Source organism: Nothobranchius furzeri, chromosome 6 (genome assembly GCF_043380555.1).
Source record: "Nothobranchius furzeri strain GRZ-AD chromosome 6, NfurGRZ-RIMD1, whole genome shotgun sequence".
Taxonomy (NCBI): domain Eukaryota; kingdom Metazoa; phylum Chordata; class Actinopteri; order Cyprinodontiformes; family Nothobranchiidae; genus Nothobranchius; species Nothobranchius furzeri.
The window spans coordinates 73428045-73448763 of record NC_091746.1 but is presented as its reverse complement, the minus strand read 5'-3'; the positions used below and the strand labels follow the sequence as shown (position 1 = coordinate 73448763).

Genomic DNA, 20719 nt, shown 5'->3' with positions numbered 1-20719 from the left:
CAGCTCCTTCAGCAGGAACAGAACTTTTTACACGGAGGAAAAACATTTTAAACATCAGGGAAGATCGTCAGCATCCTAAACTCAGACACAAACATGGAAAATAAACTCACTACAGCTTTTGTTTGCTTTCAGAATCAAGCCTCTGCAGCATTTTAATGTAAAAACGTGGTTAGCATCATTAGCTGTTAGCTGCGATTTCAGCGAAGTAACTAAAAGCTGCTTGTGGATTCTTTAAGGTAGAAACTAAATCAGAACTTGAGCTGAAGTCTGGCAGCAGGAGCAGCAGGAGGAGCGGCGTCAGGAACCCAGACGGGTCCTAATCAGAACACAAATGGCACTAAAGTTTGTTCCCGACTGAACAGATTCAAACACTCAGCTACTGACTTGTTGGAGACGAATCAGAAACAACAGATAAATAAACAGGTCAGTGAAGGCAACATCGACGTCCATTTTAAGGGAAACTTTTTCTGTTTGTTTTTAATTGTTTTATTAGTGTTTAACATAATTAATAGTAGCAGAAAGAGGTTTTTTTTTTTTTTTACATTTTGGGATGTTAAAATTTTTTTGTGCTCTGTTTTCCTGCTGAGGGGGATGGTGGGAAGCCAGCTGAACAGCTCTGGGTCATTCAGAACCAGAACCAGCCCAACAGAACCGGACAGCAACAGCGGTTACGGGCGGGAAACGTCAAGTCAAGCTGCCGTTTTACTGAGTTTATGGGATAAATAGTTTCTGTGACTTTGCTGCAGAAGCTGTTCTGTGGTTGGAGGTTCTGTGGAGGTGGTTCTGGTTCTACGAGAATCTGACCGGCTGCAGAGGAGGACAAGAGGAGGAGCCGTCTGCTCCTCCTTCACCTCCCCCTCCTGATACCCCCACCTCTTGGATTGCAGCGGTGGTGTCCTCGTTGTAGAGACGCTTGATGCCATCGTAGAAGTCGTCCACCTCCATCTGCTCCACCTGGAAATGGAGAAGGGGTCTCATTTATCAAACAGGGCGTAGAATCCTGACTAAAACCGTACTTAAGCTCAGCTAAACAAATGTACTTACGCCAAGCAGGTTTGTGATCTATCAAACACGGAGTACGCACAGCTGCACGCAGTCTAAACTATCTAGAACGTTTCTCAGCTGCATTTTAGTCGCATCCCGCCCTCGCCACGCCCACGTACTGCCACATATAGTCAATGCAAAGTGCCTTGTGGGTCTCATGCATACACATAAGCCGGCTGTTGCAGCGCTCTGCCAATGACATGGCGACCGTAGATCAAGGCAGATCAAGGAAGCGCTATTTCACAAGCAGAAGTTGAGGTGAGGTGGAGAAATGAAAGGAAGTGCTTTTGCAAAACAAATAAGAGAAAATCCACGGAGTGGCACAGCGTTGCTGAAGCCGTCAATGTTGTGAGTTCTTCAGAGAGATCTGTGGCGGATATAAAAAGAGTGGTCTAATCGGGGTTAGATCCCCAGACTCCCGGGTGAAAGTCACGCGCACTAACCAGTCAGCCAAATGGAGATCTCCCCTGTACAGGTAGCCAGGTCGCGTGATCAATCGGGTAACAGTGACAGGACACACACCGTCACAGACGCATGATGTTCTGTCTCAATCTGTCCCCCTGCTGATATTCTGCATTCCGTATTCTGCACTTCAGGCTGTGTGTGTGTGTGTGTGTGTGTGTGTGTGTGTGTGTGTGTGTGTGTGTGTGTGTGGTTTTTATGCAGCATCTGTTTACGAACACATTATCGTGGAATTGTATTTTGAAATGCTTTATTTTGTTAAATTTACCGGCCTGCGTCTTAAGTCCAGGTTTGACTTCCTGCCAGAATTGACGCGGTTCACCCGCGGCTCGCGAATAAAATAGAGCAGACGCCAAAACGATCGCTGCACGGCGCGGGCTGGAGCGCCGGCGCACGGCGGCCCATGTGGCCTATAGAGTAGGATGACAAGGGCGCAGAATGAAGGTGGTCCCCGTTTGGCGGCGCTCCGGCAGCCGGCGTGTCCCCGGCGTAAGCCAGGTCCTTAGTCAGCTTAAAGTTTTCCTTCATAAATCCCAAAGTTTGCGTGGAAAGTTGCTTATGCAGTTTTCCGACCCCGTTTTGTGCGTAAGCAAGCTTGATAAATGAGGCCCCAGGTGTTTGGTGTGTGTGTGTGTGTGTGTGTGTGTGTGTGTGTGTGTGTGTTTCTCCCTCCCAGGGGGAGGAGCAGCGTTACCTTTCTCTTGGTGGAAGCTTTGCAGCGCAGCGTGATCCTCTGCAGCTGGTTGAGGCGTTTGGGTGAGAGCAGAGCTGGGATTTTGCTCTCAGAGGAGGAGATGAAGCTCCTCTCCTCCCCAGCAGCAGCTGCTTGAGGCTGGACGGCGGTGGAGCTGAGGGTGTGGTCCCTGGAAGTCTCAGCGAGGGAGGTGACAGTTCCTGGAAACAAGGATGATGGAGACTTGAACAGAAATGTTAAATGAGCTCCGGCCCCTCTAGGCTAGTCGGGGTGCAGCCAGGATCCACGTCCTAAAACTACCCACTTCCTAACCTTCAGAGCAGTCTGCAGGTAAATACCAGCTAGACGAAGGCGGCGAGTTCTCGGATCAACACCCTGATCTGAGGAGACTTGTGGAGTCCACCTCCACCAGGTAAGTAAACGCAGAAACATTCATCATAATAAATCAAATCTGAGACCGGCTGCCCTGTAGGTCCAAACGCCTCTTCCCGATGATTCCAGTCTGGTAGGGATCGGATTTGCACTGCTGGAGAATCACTTCCTGCTAATGAGGACTTCTACAGGAAGTGCTGTCTCAGGACAACAATGGACATTAGGAAAGACCCCCCCCCCCCCCCGAGCAAACGGACACAAACAGCAGCGCTAGGGCTGTCCTAACACCTTCCTGCTCACGTCAGAGCCATCCTCAGGGGTTTGGACACAACATTACTGGAACCTGCACCAGACTCATGAGGTGACACTTACCCAGCGGGGAGGTCGGATTCGGCAGGGGTCGGTAGATGTAGACGGTGTTAGGAGGCAGGGAAGCTCTCGGTGTGGACAGACTACGTGCGACTAGCTCTCTGCTACGGATCAACTCAGAGCTGTCGATCTGAACAAGGGAACAACCACAAGGAAGTGTTTTAGAAGCTGGAGAAGGGATGGATGCAAGTCCTGGTTGCCTTGGTAACACCAGGAGCTTTCAGAGAAACGTTAGGATCAAATTAAGACTTATCACAATGAAGCTATTAAACATTTCTGTGTTCTTCCCAGGACAGCCAGGCTGCAGCGACGGTACGTTACGTACGCAGAAGAACAGGAAATCACTCGTTCACATGCGTCTGGTCTTCATATCTCATTAAATCTGTGTTTAATACATTTATCAGCTTTTTTCGCTCCACTTGTTTGGGTTTGGTTTGTACCCGAGGCCCTGGGGTTCACGAAGTCCAGCAGCTTTATGTTTTACAAGGATCACTGTAGAAAATCAGAACCAGTAAAAGACGTCATTACAATAACAACTTAAACCGGTTTAAACCAGCTCAGTGGCCCAGTGGTAGGGTCCGCCCCGGGATTAGGAGATGGGGGTTTAAATCCCGGTCGGGTCACACCAAAGGCTTTAAAAATGGGAGCCCAATGCCTTCCTGCTCGACTCTCAGCTTTAAGGGGTTGCATTCGGGGGTCAAACCACCAAGTAGTTCCCGAGCGCAGCCACAGCTGCAGCTCAGTGCTGCCCCCATGGGGATGGGTCAAAGGCAACTTCACCTGTGTGATGATGATGACTTTAAATAAAACCTGTTTAACTCTCCGGTTGAACTTCTCTAAACACTCATCAGAAAAAGGAGAAGTTAGACGTCTCTCTGCTATAAAACCATTTCAGCTCCCCCGAGTCTCCAAATCTGGAGTTTTTCCACCTATGGCACCATCTAGAGGTGGAAAATTGTATTGCACCTTAAGCCTCTCTCCCCATTTCTGTTCTGGATAAAAGCAGCACCCCTCGGTGAACACACACCTCTAGCTGGCCAGCAAGCGCTCAACAGGGTTTACAGATTCTCCACATTTTACGTGGATAATATCTGTGGATCTTAGGATGGCTGGATCAGAGATGAGGAGAGGGAAAGATGTGGTGTGAGATCAACGGGTGGATCGGTGCTGCGTCTGCAGTGATGCGGGTGTTGTGCCGACCCGTCGTGGTGAAGAGAGCGCTGATCCGCAAGGCAGAGCTCTCGATTTACCGGTTGATCTACCTTCCTACCCTCACCTACGGTCACGAGCTATGGGAAGTGACCGAAAGAACGAGATCACGGATACACGCGGCCGACTTTGATCCGCAGGGTGTCTGGTCCACTGCTCCTCCACATCGAGAGGAGCCAGTTGAGGATAAACTAGTTAGGATGCCTCCCTGGTGAGGTTTTCCGGGCACATCCAACCGGGAGGAGGCCTAAGATGTCCTGAAACTCTCACACACACCCAGACGTAAGCAGATGTCTGATGCTATTGGCTAAAGCTGAGCGGTGCTCAGTGGGATGGGCTTAGCAATAAAACAAACTGATATATTGCCTACATTATAACTCAGTACAGGGTCGGTCCTTCACTTCTACGGATTTATAAAAAGTCCGACATAATTCCTGAAAGGGAGAAAACTCCAGATTGCTGCTTTAACCCCAACAGTAGGGTTGTCACGGTAACCGGTGTAGCGGTAAACCCCAGTAAAAAAGTTGACAATAATAATAACCGTCTTGTTTTAAAACATATTATCTCGGTGGGTTACCGTGGCTGCGGTGTAGGCGCGGTGACCCTTACCAGCCACCGTATCATCTGCTGAATTTGCCGGCGACACATGCGCACTTTGTTGTTTACAACCAAAACTTTCTTGAAGCTAAAGCTGAAATAATGGCCAAACGAGGAGACGGCAGCGCTCAGGACATTATTATCCCTCAAAGAAGACAAAGTGGGAAGTACGGGCATCTTTTGGATATTTGAAGAATGCCGAGGGACAGCTGATAGAAGACGGCTATCCTGTTTGCAGCACGTGCAGAAAAAGTGTCTGTGAAAGGCAGCAACGCTTCAAATCTCATGACACATCTGCGTGACCATCACCCACAACTCTACAGTCAACGCAAGGCAAGCTAACGTTAGCGCTTTAGCTAAAATGCGTGATCCGAGGATTTGGGTTGAGGGAGAATGCAACGAGTCGCTATATAAAGCAGCCGCAGCGCCGCTACCTGCATATAAACCGTGTCGCGGACACCCCCATGTTGAAATGACGCTATGCATTACGGGGCTCCCAGGGGCAGATAAGAGTTGGTCTCTCTCCGAGAATAATTATGAATTTAACAACGATTACTGCCTGATGACATTTTCCCACATCTGCAAAGCTCACTGGAAGGACACAAACCGAGGACGATATTTTCCTGATATAGGGGTTATTACTCAAGTAAGGGTAAAAAAGTATCTGATTAGAAGGCTACTTGAGTACTGAGTATTACAGACCTTTTTGGATTCATGCAGCTGTCTTTCTCCCTGCTTTATGCCGTGTTGACCTCTGAAATCACACGTGGTGTTGCAATTCTCTTGTGATTTTGTGACCAGCGGCGTGGAACACTTGCACTCTCGCTTCTTAAACGCTCCTGGTTGGGAAGGAGCTCACGGGTGAAATGCTGCTATTTCCTTACGCGCCGCTTTCACGTCCAGTGGAAAGGTTTCAGATTTACGGTGACAGCTACAGTCTACCCAAGCCTGAGAGAGATCTACAGACTCCACAGACCTGAGCCTTCCTCAGCAGGTCGATGGTCAGAACCAGCCAGTCGGGACAGCAGGTCTCCAGCTCCAAGGTGAGAAGGGCCAAAGCCAGCATGGATCCTCTGAGCTGCACAGAAACGACCCATAAAGCATCAGAGCTCAGAAATGAGCCCCGACGGCGCCGCTCTGTCCTGTTGTTCTACCTGAACGAGTGTGTGGTCAGCCAGACAGGTGTACAGTCGCCGAATGAGCAGGCCCAGGTGCTGAGAGCGGTTCAGTCCCAACATGGAGTCCAGAAACCTGGATCGACAGGACAACACCATCACATGGAACTGTGGGGGAGAGGAGAGGACAAAGATCTGTTCTCTGGCCTGTCTGAACCGGATCCACACCAGGATCAGATTTAACTCTAAAGTTAGATTCGAGTCAGATTAATCAGGTTCTACTCATTTGGGCCACCAGGGGTCACCAGAGAGCAGATTTGTCACAGACCAACTAAACTGTTAAAATGATCTGCAAGAACACGCAGTGGAACTGAATAAACAAACAAACAAATAAACCAGACCGAAACGATCCAGCCACAAACAGGAAGAAGAACTATTTTAGCTCCTACGTCCAGGAAAACTCGTCAAGAAAAGCAGAATTCAGCTGGGATCTATTCTTCTCCCCCCCCCCCCCCACACACACACACACACAGTAACGGATCTCTCTGTGCTTGCTTCACTGTTGCTCACGTTTCTTCAGAACTCCCTAGGTTTTCTTCACATCGCCTCTTTTTCAATTGAATATTTAAAGTTACTTTTTTCGTAACGTGCGTGGTGCGTTTGACAAGACAGAGCTGACACACACACACACACACACACACACACACACACACACACACACACACACACACACACACACACACACACACACACACACACACACACACACACACACACACACACACACACACACACACACACACACACACACCTCAATCAACATTGTTTTGTTTAACTGTGTGTGGGGGAAAATGCCAACAACGTTAGGAAAAAATCAGTTTAATCAAATTAAAATAAAGTGGTTCTAGTGATTCATATTTCCTAGTTCCTACTGCATGAGTTCAGATGAATTAATTCATGCACTTAAACATTAATGTTCTGATTTTACTGAAAAACTTGTTCTGTAATACTTCCTTTACTATTGTGATCAAAACTCAGTTCTGAAGCTGCTCTGTAAAGTTTTCTAATAAACAATACACATATCAACTTCTGATCAATTCATATCAATTTCAGACTTAATATATTGATGTAAACCACGCGCACTAAGGTGCATTCATCTGTGTATGTCCTTTGATCCGCATGAGTGATGTTTTCAGCACCAGAGCAAAGAAACAGATTCCCGAGTTTATGTTAGTAATTTTATTTATTAGGTGCATCTGACCTGTTCTATTTTTCTCTGAAATGAGATCAGATCAGTGCTTCTATGGGTCGTCTCCTCTCTGCACTGGAAACATGTACTTTATTATCATGTTCACTGTAATGCATCTTAAATAAATGGTAAATGGCCGGTGTTTGATAAAGCGCCTTCTAGAGTCCTGGAGCCCCCCAAGGTGCTTTACAACACAATCAGTCATTCATCCATTCACACACACACATTCACACACTGGTGGTGATGAGCTACAATGTAGCCACAGCTGCCCTGGGACGCACCGACAGAGGCGAGGCTGCCGAGCACTGGCGCCACCGGTCCCTCCGACCACCACCAGCAGGTAAGGTGGGTTAAGTGTCTTGCCCAAGGACACAACGACAGCGACAGACTGAACGGGGCTCGAACCTGCAACCTTCCGATTACGGGGCGAGCACTTAACTCCTGTGCCACCGTCGCCCCTCATCTTGATGTTAACAAATAAATTAAATCAAAGATATTGGTCAATAATGCCAAATATGTAAATTTGTGTTTCAGTCATTTTTTATACTGGCTTAAAAATACTTCATTAAGTCTACCAAGCAGGGGTGTAGAGGGTGTTCAACAGGGCCAGCCCGGTAATGGTCTTGGACCAAAATAAAGGCGGCAGAAGGAGATGTTTCTCCAGACGCCAAAAAAACTAAATGCCAACCCCCCCTGCTAAGTGTGTCACTGAGAGTTTAAAACAAATTATTCTTGTGCAAATATTGGTGTACTCACCTTTAATACTAGTTATTAAAATGCAGCAGTTGCTGGACTGGTGCTGATCAAAGTGGAGTGCATCAAATAAAACAATATTAACATAAAGGTGAGACTTTAGTCATCATTGGCAGTGAATGAGTTAATAAACAAGTAGCCAGTCCTTAACACTACACTACTATTCCAAACGACGCGTCCGGCGCAGCCGAAACATCGCGTGTGCTCTCGCGAGAAAACATGTCCTTCACCAAAAAGGGTCAGAAAAGCACTGTAGAATTAATTTTTCTAAAATAAATTATTTTTATGGCCTAAAAAGACTAAAATATGATGTAGATGTCCATGGTGGTAGCAGGCGATGGCTCCTTTAAAGGACGGAACGTTTAATTTCTTCACAATGAAGCTTTTAAAATGTCTGATTTAACTCAGGACAGATTACTGAACTTCATTCAGACTCTTATTGTTAAAGGAAGTTCTGACTTCCTCTGAACAGAAGTAGCTTCAGTGTGTGTGTGTGTGTGTGTGTGTGTGTGTGTGTGTGTGTGTGTGTGTGTGTGTGTGTGTGTGTGTGTGAGAAACACATACAATGTGCAGGAAGTCCAGTGCTGTAGCGGTGTGCAGATCCCAGTCCAGTTTATCCAAGATGATCCTCTCCATTCTCAGGATCTCTGATGGGGAGCAGCCACAGTTACTGGAAACAGCCAAATCCTTCAGAGATGGGACACACTGAGAGACATGGAGAGACAGAGGTAGACACACACACACACACACACACACAGTTAAGACACCAAACGGACCCCAGACTCATGTATCTGATCCTCCTATCAACGTTGTTGTTTACCTCGTCCTCCTCACAGGTTTTAGCTGCCAGGAAGAAGCAGGTGATGGCGATGCAGCGCAGGTACTTTGGACGGGCCTGAAACACACATTTACTCAGTTAGTCGGTAAAATGTGCAGCTTTGAACAAACTAAAGAGCCAAACCGGTTTTAATGTAGGAAAATAAACTAAAACCAAAGTTTAGTGGGAATCAGAGCTGGATGCTGATTTTAAAGCTACAGCAGCTGAAGAACGCATCACGTCTGTCCTGGTCCCGGTCTTCATCATGAAACAAATAAAGGTTAACCTTACCCGGTAAAAACACGTTCGCTGTAAACCTGAGGGCTGCTAGTCCGTTTAATTTATCGCTGCAGTTCATCTCCGTCCTCAGTCTCGATCAACGTTAAAATAAATAAACAAAACGAGTTGACTTCACATCTTTGTCTGTTAGTGCAGCCAGCCACGTAGCAAGTTTTTATTTTACTGTGAAAACAACTACAGTGGGGCAAAAAAGTATTTAGTCAGCCACCGATTGTGCAAGTTCTCCCACTTAAAATGATGACAGAGATCAGTAATTTTCATCATAGGTACACTTCAACTGTGAGAGACAGAATGTGGAAAAAAAATCCATGAATTCACATGGCAGGATTTTTAAAGAATTTATTTGTAAATCAGGGTGGAAAATAAGTATTTGGTCAATAACAAAAATTCAACTCAATACTTTGTAACATAACCTTTGTTGGCAATAACAGAGGTCAAACGATTACTATAGGTCTTTACCAGGTTTGCACACACAGTAGCTGGTATTTTGGCCCATTCCTCCATGCAGATCTTCTCGAGAGCAGTGATGTTTTGGGGCTGTCGCCGAGCAACACGGACTTTCAACTCCCTCCACAGATTTTCTATGGGGTTGAGGTCTGGAGACTGGCTAGGCCACTCCAGGACTTTCAAATGCTTCTTACGGAGCCACTTCTTTGTTGCCCGGGCAGTGTGTTTGGGATCATTGTCGTGTTGGAAGACCCAGCCACGTTTCATCTTCAAAGCTCTCACTGATGGAAGGAGGTTTTGGCTCAGAATCTCACGATACATGGCCCCATTCATTCTGTCCTTAACACGGATCAGTCGTCCTGTCCCCTTAGCAGAAAAACAGCCCCAAAGCATGATGTTCCCACCCCCATGCTTCACAGTTGGTATGGTGTTCTTGGGATGCAACTCAGTATTCTTCTTCCTCCAAACACGACGAGTTGAGTTTATACCAAAAAGTTCTACTTTGGTTTCATCTGACCACATGACATTCTCCCAATCCTCTGCTGTATCATCCATGTGCTCTCTGGCAAACTTCAGACGGGCCTGGACATGCACTGGCTTCAGCAGCGGAACACGTCTGGCACTGCAGGATTTGATTCCCTGCCGTTGTAGTGTGTTACTGATGGTGACCTTTGTTACTGTGGTCCCAGCTCTCTGCAGGTCATTCACCAGGTCCCCCCGTGTGGTTCTGGGATTCTTGCTCACCGTTCTCATGATCATTTTGACCCCACGGGATGAGATCTTGCGTGGAGCCCCAGATCGAGGGAGATTATCAGTGGTCTTGTATGTCTTCCATTTTCTGATAATTGCTCCCACAGTTGATTTTTTCACACCAAGCTGCTTGCCTATTGTAGATTCACTCTTCCCAGTCTGGTGCAGGTCTACAATTCTTTTCCTGGTGTCCTTCGAAAGCTCTTTGGTCTTGGCCATAGTGGAGTTTGGAGTCTGACTGTTTGAGGCTGTGGACAGGTGTCTTTTATACAGATAATGAGTTCAAACAGGTGCCATTAATACAGGTAACGAGTGGAGGACAGAAAAGCTTCTTAAAGAAGACGTTACAGGTCTGTGAGAGCCAGAGATTTTCCTTGTTTGAAGTGACCAAATACTTATTTTCCACCCTGATTTACAAATAAATTCTTTAAAAATCCTGCCGTGTGAATTCATGGAGTTTTTTTTTCACATTCTGTCTCTCACAGTTGAAGTGTACCTATGATGTAAATTACTGACCTCTGTCATCATTTTAAGTGAGAGAACTTGCACAATCGGTGGCTGACTAAATACTTTTTTGCCCCACTGTATATAAAAGCGATAAAAGGCTACAAACGGGCTTGTTTTGACTAGCTTCAGCAGAGTTTCAACAAGTGTAAACGCTCTTTTTGCCGTCCATCATGGCGAACGGGGCGGTCCCACGAGTGGTGTGACGTCACGTGCAAAGGGTCAGTAAGAGCTGCAGCAGTAGAGAGGCCCGGCCCAACCCAACAACACAAAGCCCCCCTTCCCCTTCCCCCATCAGTGGTCATAATGTTGTTGTCCCTCTGCAGACCCTGAATATATGAATATGAGCTCAGGAGAATCGCAGTAAACCTGCGTTTACATGAGTGTTCCATGGTTCTGGTGCAGGCTTGGTGAGGAGAACCCACAGCAGAACCGGTTGTGTCTCTGTACCTTGATGGGAGCGAGGAAGCGGTCCAGAAGGCTAACCGCCAACACCAGGGTCTCTGGGTAGAGCTGCAGCCTGGCGTGGAGCTCCGTTAGCCAGCGAACGGCTTCGTCCCGCTGGGCCGGGGAGACGTCTGTATCCTGCAAACCAAAACAAACACACAGAGTTTATATCCGAGTCCAGAAGGGAGGAGCCACGAAGAGCAGAACTTATCCTGAACGCTGCCGCCCCGGTTTATCATCGGCGTGAGCTGAACGTTTAGTGGTTTCAGGTTAACGATGGTCAGAATTCCCAGAAGGCTACAGTCCGGCTCAAGTTACCTGACAGGTGAGTTTGCAGAATCACAAAAGACCCACATGAGTGTTGGTGAAGTTTCCACTCAGGTCAGATGTAGCCATGTTGGACGCGAGTCCTGTCCATTACCAGTTCCTCGCTGGGCCAGTGGACCAGTTTGATTTTCAGGTGGAACCATGATGGATTTGTTGGTATGAACATGATGTCTCAGATCTGGCTATGGGTTCGGGTTTGGGTTGGGACACAAATGCAGATCAAATCTGATGTTTTCTTGCTCCAGTTTAGCGACGCCATTTTTATTCTGTTTAGTCTCTGATGTCTCCGAGTTGTCTCACGTTCCTCTGACGTTCCGAGTCCCAGAGACTGAACTGGGACCAGTTCCAGATGCTTCGTTAACCATTCGGAGAGAAAAGTTCAGTTTTATAAACAACACTTTCACAGGTTTTAGAATTGTTCTCATGTCTGTAAATAAAAAACAGCTGATTTACTGAAAACAAGCATCCAACTGAGCCAAAGAACACGTTACAGCCTGTTCCTCATAAACTCGTGGTCTGTTAGGTTTATGGTTTGAAGTTAATTATTAAACGACATCTCGGCCGTATTTGTTTTTAAAATAGCAGAACTGTGGCAGAAGACGTGAACAGATCCTAAACTCTGGAAATGTCCCGATTGTAGGAAGGCCGGGCTGCTGGGGAGGAAAACACACTTAAGATCCGATGCCTTTATATTACGGATCATTCCATCAGAACTATTGGGAAATCCTTGGATCACAGAACGTTCTGCCCAGATTACGACAGGAACGAGACGCGAGACGTCCCAGACCAGGGTGCGAGGACAAGAAGATGACGTCATGTTTTCTAGTGAGAAGAACAAAGATCTGGTTGCCGTAGAAATGGGCCATTAAGGCGTGTTCACTAGTTCAGACCAGCTGAAGTGTGATGAAACACAAAGACCAGGTGAAGTCAGCTGTTGTGTGCAATACCCAGATGCTCATTTGGGTGTCTGGGTCCAATCTGCTGTTTCCTCTTGGAAACTCAATTTTCTATTTTTATTCATTTTTTAAATTGTTAAACAGCCCTCGAGTATTTACTAGATGTGCCTGAAAAAAAAATCAACTCCTGTTCAAATCACGATTTTTATATATAAAGATTCTGAATCGATTGATGAAGATCTGGAATCGATCCTGTGGAGAGGCATGCTGCCGTATTTCCAAGCACCCTGAATGCATCATCGCTGGAGCCGGTGCTAGCTGCAGCTGCTAGCGCTGTGTGCTCCTGGGCTACAATCAGCTCAAATACAACTGTGTTGTCTCATGCCGACTGCACCGTGCATTAAGACTTATTAGAGCCTTCGTGTTCAGAGATATAAGAAAATATCAATATGGCAACATATCGCAATTTTTTTTCCTGTCATATTACATCAATATTCAAAAGCCAAGTATCGACTTTTTAGAAGAATTTACACGCAAACATTTGTGCCTTTTCTTTTCTTTTGGTGCAATTCAAACGCCGACAGCGAGCAAAGGAGAAGCACAGGTATGGGGTCAGATGGGTGCCAAAACCAGTGCATGCGTACCGTAAATCCTCTAATACAGGCCCGGGCCTGTACTAGAGGATTTACTGTAATTATATATATATATATATATATAATTACCGTAAATCCTCTAATACAGGCCCGGGCCTGTATTTGACTCAAGCTCATCAAGCTCCGGGCCTTTATTGGAAGGAGGACCAGAATTAGAGGCAGGCCTCAATTTCTATTTGAGCAAAATGAACTAATGGTTCGCTGGAGTTTTTGACAATTAAAATTGCGCCCACATTTTCAAAGTTAACACATTTCTTTTAACAACGGTAGTTTCTGCTTATGCCCTCTCCCCCCTCCCCCTGCGCAGCGGCCGCAAACTCACTGATGCGCCTGCAGCCTCTCGGAGTTCCTGCTGCTCTAAACATTTAAATAATTACCGTAAATCCTCTAATATTAGCTTGCATTTAATTAACTGCCGGGTATCATATTTTGGCCGGGGTCGGTGAATAATGGCCATTATTTTATTGTGGCCAGGTGGAATGTGGTAACAAGCAAGTGCCACAGGGGGGCGGTTGTGTCATCCGTCTCACTTTTGATTTGCCAGTGATAGACCGCGAGGGTAACTTTAACCGTGCGGAGACGAAGAGGAGGCGAAAATTTTATATCACGTTCAAAGAGAACATGCTGATTATGCTGCAGAACACTCTGGGGAGCAGTAGCAGGGGTTGTATGAGCTAGTCACTAGTCCACTTCACCGCTCTATGGTGACTTTTTATGCCTGTCATCGACTAGTCGCTGTCACGTGATAATGACCGGCAAGATGCAGCCCACGGAAAAGACAGCAGCCTGCTGTCAGCAGGTGACAGGCTCCTGCGCGTCTGGAAGCAACGCGCTGTGCCAGAGCGTCGGTACTGACACCCGCCGTAAAACGGACATTTAACCAAATTGTGACCTTTACCCTCTTGCAATTTAACCTTCCCCTCACCCCCACCCTAACCTTAACCAGCGTGCGCATGCAAAGCTCTGACTGTAGACGTGCTCCACACATCTGCGTCCTGAGCACGGCCACAGTAACATTATCAAATCAGGTGTCACCACCTCAAAAACTAATTTAACACGCGATCGTGGGTCAAAACCATGGGTCAAAAACAGTGCGGTAAACAGACATGGGACCCCATACCACTATCACACCTCCGTCATGAATCAGTCAATTCCAGCGACCATATTAACCGACTCAGAGCAACTGAAAATTTTGATATTTTCTTGCAACTCTGCATCTCACCAGTCACCACCCAGTGGGATTACGGAGATTACTGGCTATACTGGTGGCATGAGTCTGTATTCTGGAGAACCTCCACAAGCACGTCTGTGATCACTAACAGGACACTTGCTGTTAGAATCTCTGTTGACTATTAGTGTTTAAATCTCAGAGTCAGGTCACCGATCAGATGCCTCGTTTATCATTTCAGTTGTTTTATTTGTGCATTTAGGTCCAGCATCCACTCCAGAAGACTGTGGTAATGTGTGTGTGTGTGTGTGTGTGTGTGTGTGTGTGTGTGTGTGTGTGTGTGTGTGTGTGTGTGTGTGTGTGTGTGTGTGTGTGCATGCAATACAAACATCTATTTGACCATCACAGCTAATGCGAGTTTCTGTGCCTGTGTGTCGCCTCACTTCCTGTGACGTAGTTCTACGCTTTCATAACGGAGGAAAAGCAGAAATGTGGCTGGTTGTGATGTTCAGGTGTTTCCCTTTGAGACAAATTTTGACTAAAATGAACAAAAACTTTGACATGAACATTTCAGATAGTTACAACAGCTGGGAGGGGTTGTTTTTAAAGGGGTGGTTTACTCGTTTAATCAACAAATCAGCAGTTGTCTCTAGTAGGAATGAATGCCTTGTAAGTCGTACTTCAGGGAAAAAAAACACTCTGAACCATTTTCAGGAGCTAGAAGTGAGCAACATCAGAGCTCAGCTTCAGACGACAGGATCTGGAGTTTTATTTCCTGATATGTGGACATCTCTCCTCTGATTGGCTAACAGCAACACGACTACTACTGACTGTTTGCTCTGCCACGTTGATGTTTCATCTCCACCAATAACACAAGCCTGGAGGAGTTCTGCTGTGTGGTGGAGTTGCTAATGCTAACGGTTAGCTTCTACTAACAGAGACATTCTCTGCAGTTTCCTGGACGCTAACCCAATAACAGCCTTCCCCGTCATGAGTCCATGAATGTTAGTGACAGTGTGAAGTAGATCTGTCAGGATTTTATAATCCTAGAGTTTCACTGTTTTCTATCAGAAGCTACTGCAGGAGATAGGCGTAGGAGACTATTTTCAGGTTTTGAAGCATTACATGGCCAGGGTCCACCATATTTGAAAGCCTGACTACAGCAGTATGCTCCACCCAGATCACTACGGTGACTGCCACCTGGTGACTTTAAGAACGATGTTGGTTTGCGGAGATCGAGCTTTTGCTGTGGTAGCTCGCCAATTGTGGAGCCCTCTTCCCCTTCATATGAGACGGGCTACCTCAGTGGCTACCTTTAAGAAGCAATTTGATCCTCCTAAAACTTATAAAAACTAATCTATATTATCCGGCTTTTAACTCAAATAAACTTTTCTTCTTTGATGGATTGTACCGTTTCTTTGCTACATAAATCTTATTGTTTTTATGACGTTATCGTGTGCAGCCAGTTCGGAGAATGAGAAATTAAAATCAATAGTACAATATAATATAACAAAGAAACATTTGCAGGTTTACAAGCAAACACACAACTTACACAGTTCTAAGAATGGGCGCAGGCAGAAGCATAAGCTTATAAGCCCAGCCCCCCAAACCCTTTGAACTTAAACAAAATTTTAGAATAGCATACCGATTCCATAATTTTTACATCATGTTTGAAATGTATGGGAATATATTCAAATCCCCATTCTTGCTTTATAAAAAAAAAAAAGACCTTTAATGTTTTATGCATTTTTTCATTGACTTGATTCATAATATTTAATCACATTTGATTTAAACAAACCCTTAAACTTTACCATTGTTGAACAATCTTTTTGCTCCTGGTCTAATTTATTCCACACATCAACCCCCACACAAGAAACACAACGTTGTTTCATTTTAGTTCTTACTTTAGGCTTTCTAAACATTTTATACCCTCTGAGATCATAAACACTCTCTGATCTGGAACAGATCCTGAATTTGTTTTGGCATCAAATTATTCATCACTTTATACATAAATTGTGCCGTTCTTAATGTAACTAATTCTCTTAGCTTTAATACTTTTAAATGAATAAAAAGTAAATGTGTATGCTCTCTACAAGCTGCTTTATTTACAAGTCGGATTACTCTCTTCTGAATTATAAACAAAGGCTTTAAGTGGGTTTCGTAGGTATTTCCCCACACTTCAACACAATACATGAAATAAGGCAGAAATAAGGAACAATACAAAAGATATAAAGCTTTTTCATCTAAAAATTCTTTAACTTTATAGAGAACTGCTAATGATTTAGATAACTTTGCTTTAATTGAGTCAATATGCGGTTTCCAACTTAACTTTTTTTCTATGGTTACGCCAAGAAATTTTATTTCATTCGCTCTTTCAATTTCTGTATTATTTATTTTGAGATGTGTATCCACTGTAATTGCTCTATTAGTAAATATGATAAATTTTGTTTTATTTAAATTTAAAGTTAATTTATTTAAGTTAAACCAACACTTTAATGCATTTAATTCTTTCTCAACCTTGTCCATTAATGTTATTAAATCTTTCCCAAAACTTAGAACATTAGTATCATCTGCAAATAGTATGAAATGCAATGTTTTAGAAACTAAACATATGTCATTAATATAAAGAATAAACAACAAGGGACCCAACACTGACCCCTGTGGGATACCGGTGGTCACTGTCAGTAGCTGTGAATCAGTGTTGTTAACGTGGACATATTGGAGTCTGTTCTCTAAATAACTCTTAATCCAGTCATAGGCCACACCCCTGATGCCATATCTACACAATTTTTTTATTAATACGTCATGATTAACAGTATGAAAAGCTTTGGTCAGGTCTAAGAACACCCCAACAGCATATTGTTTGTTGTCAATTGCATCAGATATTTTCTCCACTAGATCAACAATTGCCAGAGAAGTTGTCCAATCACGTCTAAAACCATATTGCTGTTCAGAAAGAATATCATGATGCTCAATAAAGTCATACAATCGTTTATGAAATATTGTTTCTAGTATTTTGGAGAACTGAGATAAAAGAGAACTGGCCCAGGAAAGCCTTGGGGTCCTACCGGAGGAGCTGATGGAGGTGGTCACCGGGGAGAGGACGGTCTGAAACTCCCTAGTTGGAATGCTGCCTCCGCGACCCGAATGGGGGGAGGAGACGAGGTGAGAGACGAGAGAGATCTTGTGCAGCGCTTTGGTCAATGTGCTTTAAAAATAAAGCTTTGCCCTTTTTGTTGAATTTAAAGGTGTGGTTGACCAAAAACCCATGTTTAATGATTATTTCTGATTCCAACTGGTCCCTCTGAGTTTTTCATGCAGGCTGAACATGAAAATAGTCTCCTACACCCATCTCATGCACTAGCTTCTGATAGATAACTCTAGGATTAGAAAAGCCTGACAGATCTACGTCACGTTATGAATGGACTTACCCATACTGACTCACGACCGGAAGGCTGTTGTTTTAGTGTCCAGAATCAGCAGCGAACGTCTCGGTCAAAACAAACAAACCGCTAGCAACAGCAACTCACTCACATAGCAGAAGCTCCTCCAGGCTTGTGTTATTTGTCCTTGAGCAAACAGTCAGTGGCAGGGTTGCATCGCTTCTATACAATCCAAGGATAGATGTCCAAATATCAGGAATAAAGACTCCAAATCCTCTCGTTTGAAGCACCGCTCTGATGTGGCAGACTTGGTCCTGCTGGGCGTGGACTACCAGCTCAGTGGCCTAGTGGTAGAGTGTTCGCCCTAAGACAGAGATCAGGGTTCAAACCCTGGTCGTGTCATACCAAACACTTTGAACAAATGGGATGGAATGCCTCCCTGCTTGATGAGCGCGGCTGTGTCTGCAGCTCACCGCTCCCCCAGGGGATGGGTCGAACACGGAAAACAAATTTTGCACACACAGTGTGTGTGGCAACTAATGGGACTTCCAACTATTTCTGTGCCCTGAGTACGGCCTGTAAGGCATTCATTCCTACTAGAGACCACTGCAACTGTATTTATTAAAGGAGTAAACCACTCCCTTAGGACTGAAGTTTTTACTTTATTAATCAACTTTTAGAGTTTACAATGTTTCAGGCAGATAAAAGCCAGCAACAGTCAGGAGCTGACTTGTTGTATGTTTCTATAACTATACGAGGTTTATCCTAGAGACTCTAGTCCCACTTCAGCTCCAGGAATCACCCCCCCCTTAGAACTTCACCTCTCCTTTTGGGGGCACACCCCCAGCAGGTCCTTGAGTTCCGGTGACCAAAGCCTACTGGTTGTGCAGCACCAGGCTAAAGGTCAAAGGTGACAGATCATCTGCTGCTGTGGCCCCCAGACTCTGGACCTCTCTCCCCCTGCGCCTGAGATCTGTGGACTCAGTGGTCTCCTTTAAACTCACCTGTTCAGGCTTTGGTGTGACTTTCACCACCTCCCTCTCCTTACTCTGCTCTTATTGTACCTTTCCCAAGATCCACTGACTTCCCTCTCTCCCTTTCCTTACATTTTTTTAATCACAATTTTATTTTTTCCTCATTTAAAACATTTTTTAAATATATTTTTTTAAATCTTTATTAGACTTAATCTTTTTGTTTGTTTTTGTAAAGCACCTCGTGATTTTTAACTTGAGAGGCGCTTTATAAAAGATGGTTTTCTTCCTTTCACAGAGGGTCGATTCTCACCTGTGAGCAGGGCTTCTTGGGCACGTAGATCTTCCACATCTTGGCTTCCCTAGAGGTGGCCTTTTCTAGAAGAAAAGACAGCCTCTGGCGTCCCCAGGGTTGGGCAAACTTCATTCTGTCCTCCCCAGGTTGAGCCTACCTCCCCACTGGATACAGCTACCTGCATGGTGACGAACACGTTCATCCATCAGATGCAGGATTTAAAAACAAGTTTTTATGCATAAAAATGTGATGTTCTGATGCGACTTTAGATCTGGATTTTAAAGTATATTTCAATACCAGCATGTAATGTACAGCTCTGAACACAGACATTCTTGATCCTAAAAGCCTTAGCAGCATCACAAGGTTTATTTGATCTAAAATAGCATTATTTACAGCCTAATGATTCTCAGCTGGGTTTAAGGTCATCACTCAGGGGTTCGTCGGTCTGCAGAACCTGGACCGAACCAACAGAAGGAACCCCGAATCATGATTTTTACCTCCACAGGATTGGGATGATGGGAGCAACACTTAATCTAATCCATGTCAAACTGATACTGAATAGATTTGGGCTAATCTGACATGTTTAACAAAATGTGTTGTTTAATTATCCTCTCTGATAAATGTTTAGGCCATGCAGCTTGTCAGTCCAAACATTTAGTTCTGCAAGAAATGCAATTAATCTAATTATTACACGCGTTTAGACATTTCCTCCTCAATAGCTCTGCATACTTGAGCAATAAGTTGCTCTTTCTAAAGCCAAATGAGGGTTATCGAATCACAGGCGCTGTTAACCACTTCGTTATGGGTTAAATGACTAGTTGCCATTAAAAACCAACAGCTGTGTCAGCTGGACAGTGTAAACTGGATTTCAACTAAAGAGGAGTACTGTGTTTGAATTCATGCATAACTCCAACTTATTTGACTCTGTGGAGGCAGGACAAGATAGACTTGCTGAGTAAACACAAAAACAGAAGATAATATTTTGGTTTAATGATTGCAGCAGAAACTGAACTTTGAAGTTTTGTAACATCATAATGGTCTAACTTAATTGTCTCGTTTCAGAAAACATGTTCTGATTTTAGATCAAACCAAAAATCCCACTAAAGAGGTTCTAACTGAAAAAGAATAAAGTCACAACAGGCCATTTTCCACCATCACCTTTAATTGTACGGCTTGAACTATATTTTCTAATAAACAGCTTAATTTTCCTAGGAGATTTCTTATTAAAACATACATCAGTATTTATTCTGTAACTGATGGACAGCCAAAGTGAAACCAAAATGCTCACGAAAAACACCTAAAACATCCAACGGAAGTGTCGGGTTTCATGGAGCTTTTAGCGCAGGTGAATCCATATACACATTAAAATGAACCCGACTAGTATCTGGAACGTAGCTCGTTTTAACGTGCTAGCATACATAGCATCGCTAGCTGCTAACGCAAGCTAGTCAATAAGAATTAACTAAGGCTTCACAACATGACATAAAAATAAATCTCTGATCTTAAGGGGTGTCGAATACTACGCAGATATTGTCGTTTGTTTTGAGTTTGAACCAAGAAAGAACCAAATAAACAACATGGGTATTTAAATGGCTGAATATCTCCAGATAGTAGACGGAGCCTGAAGCCTTACCTCCCCTGCGAAGCGGAGAAAACCACAGATGGGTTTCATCCGGTCCACTCGATCCAGAGATAAAGAAAAACGGGTGGAATCGAGTACCCGAACCTCGATTTAGTCGTCCATTGTCGCTGCCATTGTGCAGAGTGTCAGGGGAAAGGGGTAGTTATAAAAATATTTAAAAAAGAAATGAACGGAATATAGACGGATACGTCTCCTTCCGAGGAGGGGACTAAGGGAAGGGAGCAAGACTGTCCCCGCCCACCCCAAGGCAGCTCA

At 44.7% G+C, this 20719-nt stretch overlaps 1 protein-coding gene across 1 annotated transcript; it reads right to left on the bottom strand.

The window, feature by feature from the left end:
- Nucleotides 1-493: 493 nt before the first annotated feature.
- Nucleotides 494-20688, bottom strand: ccni (cyclin I). Its single transcript, XM_054744688.2, has 10 exons — nt 20456-20688; nt 18841-19000; nt 11133-11267; nt 8685-8759; nt 8429-8569; nt 5902-6030; nt 5724-5825; nt 2945-3071; nt 2201-2400; nt 494-954 (listed from the first exon to the last, which is right to left on the bottom strand). Exons 2-10 carry the CDS (start codon nt 18952-18954, stop codon nt 790-792), a joined length of 1188 nt encoding a protein of 395 aa, XP_054600663.1. The 5' UTR covers nt 18955-19000; nt 20456-20688; the 3' UTR covers nt 494-789.
- Nucleotides 20689-20719: the final 31 nt, after the last annotated feature.